At 30.6% G+C, this 7,733-nt stretch overlaps 1 protein-coding gene across 3 annotated transcripts in view; it reads right to left on the bottom strand.

Moving 5' to 3' along the window:
* Window positions 1-490: 490 nt before the first annotated feature.
* Window positions 491-7,733, bottom strand: part of LOC106469663 — a 51,978-nt gene continuing 44,735 nt past the window's right edge. Inside the window, exons 7-8 of one of the 3 annotated variants that reach the window (XR_002612888.1) lie at window positions 6,321-6,519; window positions 491-6,277 (exon numbers count right to left, since the gene is read on the bottom strand). Coding sequence is in view for 2 of the 3 variants with exons in the window: in XM_013930163.2 (XP_013785617.1) it covers window positions 6,409-6,522 (114 nt within the window). In the remaining variant the exon portion in view is untranslated. Of the gene's footprint in view, window positions 6,523-7,733 lie in introns of all 3 variants that reach the window. The other 2 variants (XM_013930163.2, XM_022398235.1) reach the window with 2 other exon arrangements.

The raw sequence follows: 7,733 nt of genomic DNA, 5'->3' as shown, positions 1-7,733 counted from the left end.
GAAAATCCTCTGCTAACAATTGTAAGCAATAACAAAGGTTAGTAAAGAAATCCTCTGACTAACAATTGTAAGCAATAACAAAGGTTAGTAAGAAAATCCTCTGCTAACAATTGTAAGCAATAACCAAAGTTAGTAATGCTAAATTCAAATTAAAAGCTGCTCTATCAGTCTATTCCCAGATGAAAAGTCCTATTTATGGCATTTATATCTATCTCTGTTGAATACATAGCATTTGTCAAGTTTTCAACAGCACCACTACTTTTAATGGCCTCTGTTTCACTCTCAAGTAAATTTTAAAGTTAACTTTACAATGCACTATCTGATAAAAACCTGCACAAAATGTGAATTATCTGGAATTAAAATACAAGCACCCCCATCAATGTTGTGTTGGTTATTAACCATTTCTATGACTTGCATATTGCTGACAATTAGTTCTTTTCATTTCTAATAAATCACATTAGAGTTGGAATATATGCAGTGATGTATACCCACTTGGTCCAGCATAACTTTTATACGAGTTCGTAATTGGATTCTTTTCAACCCTAGTGATGCAACAAGAGGAAATAAGCTGTTTATTATCAAGTGCACGGTACAGTAAAAATTTTATTCCAATTAACTTAAGTGAATTTTCTTACAAATACTATAGCCGTGAGTGTAGAGAATATGTTTCAACATACCAAATTTGGCTGAGGTTAAAAGGCAACATATATATCATCCCCACTTTACCTAATTTGAACAGCATGTGCTAGACACTGTTACATTAATGCTAGCCTGTAGGTCAAGCACTGGCATTTGGTTCAATCATATAAGCATCCTTTGGCATGATCATAAACAGAAACTGAATAACTTGTGTCTCATACTTGGAAGCTATGAACAAAGTTCCTATAAAATAAACATTATATACAGTCTCCAATGAACCAAGGTTGTGTACAATAACCATTACCTCCAGTTTCTAATGAACCATGTTCATATACGAATAGCATTATATTCACTCTCTAATGAATGATTATTATATCTGGTTTCTAATGAACCAAGCTGGTGTACAATAAGCATTATATCTGGTTTCTAATAAACCATGCTGGTGTACAATAAGCATTATATCTAGTCTCTAATGAGCCATGCTGTACAACAAGCATTATATCATCTATATGATGATAGCACATGAAAAAAAACTTTCATGGATTTTTGAAGCATGGAGTAGAAGTTTCTATAAAATGTTTTTATGTCTTAAGTGTAATAAAATTGTACACAAGTCGGCATGCTTGACCAAATAATTAGTTAGCAAGCCTGACCTGGCTATCCAATTAGCCCAACCCAGCACTTAGTATGGTAGCTGAAAAACAACCTACATATAGAACAAAAAAAATGAAGTTTTAATAACTCAATTATGTAGAATACATATGTCAACAAGTTATGAATCATTACAACTTTGACCATCAGGAAAAACAGATTTCTAATATTTTGAAATGTCAGAGCCATTAGTGTTCAGCAGCTTTCTATGCATGACAAAATATTTTTAAGCTCTAAAGTACATTAGTAAACACACTGATTTCCATACCAACTAGGTTGCATCTGTCTACTATAGAACTTCATTACACCTGCTTTCTTTGGCTTGGAATAGTGGTATAGATTTTTTGGAGTCCATTAAGACAGTATTAGGTGTTGTAGGGTACTTGGTTCACCACAGTAGTGACATTCACAGTTATCAGAAAAGAATCTTCTCTAAATTTTCCAAAAATATTATTTTTCTTAAAGATGAGTTTTGTAATTTGAAGAAAGATCATCAGTAATTTGCTCAGCATGAAATAAATTATCTAGATCTACATTGGAAAGTGATATAAAAGCTAAGTCACTATATACTACAATTGCTATTCAGTTGGATACACAACTAGAAATAACTTAAAAACGTCACCGAGTATTCTTTGTAAAATTGCTTTTATGTGTTCACTTCCTGGTTAAACAAAGGTGTTTCCAATGAGAGGCCATCATAAAGATCTTGTAGCATTTGAAGGGAACTTTTGTTAGTTAACTTTTTAAAATGAAGCTTTCCCAGAACTAAAAGACTGCAATTCCACAAGGAAATGCATTTTACTAGAAATTGTGAATAAAAGATTTACCATAATATGGAAATGGATAACATTGTGATGGAGCAGGTTTTAACTGGTATTAAAAACAATGGTTTGCTATAATTGCTTAAACAACAGGTATTTGTAGTAATGAGCATATCACTTGGTGGATTTATAGCAATTATTTAATTCAAGAGGAGCCACTTGGTCTTGTGCAGTTGAATACCAAATCTTTAACATTACTTAGTAATATCAAAGATGTGCTGATCCAAACTCACTGTCACATTGCAGAGGCCAAGCTTATGATGATGCTACAAGTATGGGTGATGTGCATAATAGTGTTAAAGCTCTTGTTAAAAAAGAAAAAAAAATGATAATTGTATTTGCATTGCTTGGGTCACAATTTAAATCTGTGTCTACAGGATATAGTGTAACTTTGTTGATAATGGCATAGCTATTATTTATGAGTTAATACAGGTAATAAACGTTCATCATAAAGACAACATATTTGAAAGATTATTAGTAATGAATGCTTCTATTAATAGCATCTTTCTGATCAACAAAGTTCTAACAGCACTTTGAAAGAAATCAGTTAGAGTCGAGATGATTACACAGCTAAAACTAATGGCTCGCTCATGCAGTTGGACTAATTTTGAAAATTTAGGTGTTGAAGTTTACTTAACTAGTGTTTTCTATTGCAGATAAATTTTCTCCTCCATATCTTTAAATCAAACATGTGACAATGGAAATTACTTACTAATGTCTCACTTGAAGGATCTGAGGACAATAGAATAATTTGAAGAGTTTTTTTTTTACAAAACAATTTCAAGAACTTTATTGGTACATTAAACAGCTAAGAAGATTAGGCAAGTGTAGTTGTCTATGTCAATTTAGAACAACTTTGAATTGCTAGAAATGGAAATGTGAGAAGTAAAATCACATTTTGATCAGCCAGATACTGAAATTGTCAAAAACTCAACCACTTTTAGTGAAAGCATACTACCTACTAAAGGCTTTTTTGAAAATGTTTGAGGATGGCTTTGATTGCTCTTCTTTTCATGTCCAACTTTCAATGATTTTTAGTATGATAAAACTGTATTTTTTAGTAATGTGGCAATAATAGAAAAAAAAGATGACTTGACTATTGATAGTGTCCACATCGTGAAATAAATCTATGTTACTTCTACTCTTGATAAATAGCGGTAACAAATGTCAATAAACTTCAAAGTTGTTATTTTAAATGTAATAAACCAACATTTAATTACTTTTTGTAACCATAATTTGGTGCCTCAATGTTTTTTTCTGATAAGTTAACACTAAAGTTGCAGAGTCAAAATGGACTTGGGGTTTAATATAAATACTATCTGTAACCAGTTTAATGCAAAGATTATTCCCCATCTCATAAATATCACCTTTTACATTTATAACATCAAAACTTTAAATAATAGCCAGGTACAATGATAGGAAAATACAGAAACACAAGAGAAAGAAACGCTTGAAAACCTCAGATAATGTGAAAAAGAACATCTGTTTATGACATAATATTAAGTAGATTAATTGTCCAACTTTACTAACTCTACACATGTGATGGAACCGTAGGGCCTAAAGGACTGTGTTCCTTTTCAAGTTTTCTTTGGAGTATTCTACATTAATTCCAACAAACAGATATGTAGCTGAACACTGTGTAATGTCTGTCTTTGCAGATCCATGTAAGCCTGCTATCTCTAGTGGTTTTTAACTCACCTGCATTCATTTGTACACTTACTTCTAGCTCTCACTTAAACCCATTCCACAATTACAGCTTTGTGTTTTGCTGTGATTATCACTTGCCCTTAATATCATTAAATACCCATGTAATCAATTAGATTACAGTGATTGACAGAAGAAAAAATGCAATGGATAATACATCATCTCCAATTGAAAAATAAAATATGCATACATTTAAATCAATCCCTTGTAATAACTAACTCACTGACTCCTAATATAGACCCTCAAACTGATGGGAAGTTTTACATTTTACACAAATCTGTAAGACCTTAATCCTTTTGCTCTTTAATTTTAAAGATAAATTATCTTCAAAATTCATCACAATAGTATTTTAATCTTTCATCTCTAATCTTCACAATGCAGATGTCTCCAACTGTTCAAATTCTCTCTCTCTCTCTCTCTCTAGCTGGCAGAGCAAAATTATATAACAAACTATATCTTAAGAACAAGTAGCAATTCCACTTTCTAATGATGTATTGGATAAATTGTCTAACCAATTGAAAATATAAATTTACTTCCAAAAGGAAATTAGACATAGCTAAAAAATCTGACATCTGTTTTGACAATGTTCGGTAGTAATTTTTCTCCACTATGAATCTTGTCAAAAGCAACCAATGGGGATATAATAACTGCCATGAGCCTCCACATTCCCTTTGACTGCAAGTCATTACTTACTACCCAGATTACAATTAGACAGTAATATTAACTACTATTGTAACATTTAATATGTGCTTAATTTCAAATTCAACACAAATTAGATTGTAAATATATACGCAAATAATACTTGGACATCAGGATTCTGTTCTGAATTTTTCCTGGACCTTGTGCAAAACTTTGAATACTCCCACCCTAAAAAAAAAAATTTTTAACTTACAAACTCTGAGCCAGTGATCATTTCTTAGCTTCCCAAGCCATAAACTTCCATGTAAAACTATTGAGCCAGCAATCATTTCTAATGTAAACTTTCTTGCACAATTTCTTATCCAATAATTAGTTTTTAAATCCATACACTACAAACCTCCTTATACACCAAACATCAAAACTAAACACAATTAATGGATATATGAAAATATTCCAATAAAATATAATGCTTCACCAAAACCATTAAGTAAGAGCTAAAAATGCAAGAAAGTAAGTCAGTTTCACATTTTATCTCCCACAACTCCTGTTCTCCAACTATACCTTCTTATGTATATACATGTTACCTGTACTGATAAACTGAGTAAATCACATATGATAAATTTCACTAAGTATATTTAGCACTGGGTCTAACAACTAGAGCTAGACAAGATCCTCTTGGCCCTAATACAATATTATGGAAAAAATAGATACCTACTAATATTGTCCACAAAGAACAAACAACTTAGTAAGGAGAAAACACAGTAAAACTTGTGAAGTTTCATATTAAATTTTGATATGAAACTACATCATGAATTCACTTCTTTTACAGTGTCAAAATGATAAATAAATTTTTACTGCACCATAACTTGCAAAAATCTATATTTCAGTAAAGCAGCTACATCTGTTTGTAAAAATTGTTCTTGTTAATATTACACATTCCTAGAAGTAAAGTTGAAACCCTGATGACAGTATTAATTGTATTTGAATATTTGTAAAATTCATATTTTTTTACTGGAAATAATATTCAGCTATATTCAATACCTAAGAAATGTTAGCAAATATTAACTTGTATGAAAAGCTTTATGAATTGGAAAAAAAACCACTATAGATCAATATAAAATACATAATTACCACCAAATTCTGATTAAAACCTGAAATGACCAAGAAAATAAATGTACTAAATAACGTAGATATCTGCTTAAATCAAGAACATTGCCTTTTTGATAGTACTAACAAATGTTAATAGTGACCACATAAGCCTTTATCAAACAAATAATCTACAGATTTTTCTACTAAAATAAACAGTCTTAATGTAGACTTATTATAATACCATGTGGATGCATGGCACAACCTAATGAACTTCTGTAGTTCAGTACATGAACTTTATCAGTTAAAGGTGTTGCATAAATAAATGTATAAACTAAATGGCAAATTATGTACAAATAAAATGCTCAAATTTATTAATTTTCTGATTTTTATGACTGTACATTGTAAATAAAACAAAGAAATCAGTAGAAAATTGAAAACACAATGCAGTATCTGGTATACCAGCATAATACGTTGGAATATACATTAGTTCTCTGTACAAGCCTTTTTTTTTCTAATATTTTACAAAATGTAAAGGAAATTATGCAAGACTCATTAGCACTTTTTTGCAAGGTCTTAAAGTTCTATTAGCATTTACTTTCCTTAAGATTCAGCTTTCACAGCAATAAAACTACATGTGAAATTATTTTTAATAACATTACCTTAAAAAAAAGAAAAGCACTCTACTTGGCAACTCTTTTCATCATGGTGACAAATTTTCAACAATAGCTGTAGAACTGTAAAATGAGATTTAAAATTATTTCCTTAATAGCTGTAGAACTGTAAAATCAGATTTAAAATTATTTCCTTTGCAAGTGTTATTGTTGTTAAGTTAAAACCATCAAAATATGGTCTTTATTTGAGGTAATTAATCATCCATTTCTTCCATGCGGCAATGAATGGCTGTCTCCACAACTTCAAGACTTGCATAATCCAACTCTTTAATTAAGCACAGAACTGCTGATAGGATGTTGGCATTCTGCTAAAAAATCCAAGATAGAAGTTCTGTTTTAGCAACAAAGTAATTATTTTTTCAATATCATTACAGACATTCAACAACATTCAAAATCAATCTAGCTAAAAAATCTATAATTATATAATACATATATAAAAAATTAAATTCACCAGTAATACTCTAGGCTGTTCAATCAGTTAGGAAGGAAGCCTGAATTAGAAAGTTACATATATAATTAAAACTTCCAAACTTAAAACAGCATTACACATGTATTATCCAAAGAAATTAGGTAGTAAAATCAGCACCACAAGTTCATACAAAAATAAATTGAAATATAAACTTCAACTACAGAATTCTCTGCAAACAAAAAATATTAATGCTATGAAACACGAGTTATGATGGTAAATTGTTATGGTCTGTGAAATTTGCACAATTGAATTGATAGTTAGCCTATAACAGGTTCAGCTTTGGTTAACACAGCTACTGAAAGCTTATTGCATGGAGGGTTAATTACACTTCAAAAACAATCAGCACATACTAATCCAATGGTGTACCACCATAGAGGTGAGAAATGATACTGTGCATTGACACGTTTAGTAAATTTCAAACTGTTCAACAACATAATGCTGCCATGAGTAAACTTGTTGCTAGAGGTTAGTATAAAAAGCTTTTTCAGAAAGAGATACAAGCAAGATTGTTAATAAGGTATAGCAAAAAACAATGTTTTGAAGAAAGAAGTCTTTAATGTTCTTCCTGGAAGTAGACCTAGAACAAAATCTAGTGGAGTCATAATAGGGATTTGTAGTTTGAGTAAATAGTGTCTACAGTACATCAAGCCTTGTTCCCTTTCTTTTTTTACAATCCCCATTTACAGATTTTTAAATTAACAATTTTTTATTTATCTTGTTTGCTCACTTTTTTTTTATGCTCAACTATGGATAAAGGATTACTTGATATGTTAGCTAACTTTATACATTGTAATGATAATTAATATAGCTAGTAGCTAGCTGATAAGGTTCATGATGATTTACTGTGGCTATTGGCTATTTGATTGCATTAGTTCGACATGTAAAATGTTGAGCTCCAGCTGAAGAATATAATGAGTATTTATAGTTTCTGTGTAACTAAATTCTCTATATATAATGCATAGCAATAGGGAAATATATACCTAGACTAAGACAACCCCCACTAATAGAGTATAAATTTTTACCAGTAAAAAAGTAGTCTTGTCAAATAAA

This window comes from Limulus polyphemus, unplaced genomic scaffold, assembly GCF_000517525.1.
Source record: "Limulus polyphemus unplaced genomic scaffold, Limulus_polyphemus-2.1.2 Scaffold3600, whole genome shotgun sequence".
Lineage (NCBI taxonomy): Eukaryota > Metazoa > Arthropoda > Merostomata > Xiphosura > Limulidae > Limulus > Limulus polyphemus.
The sequence above is the reverse complement of the archived record's forward strand: the minus strand, read 5'-3'. Positions and strand labels throughout refer to the sequence as shown.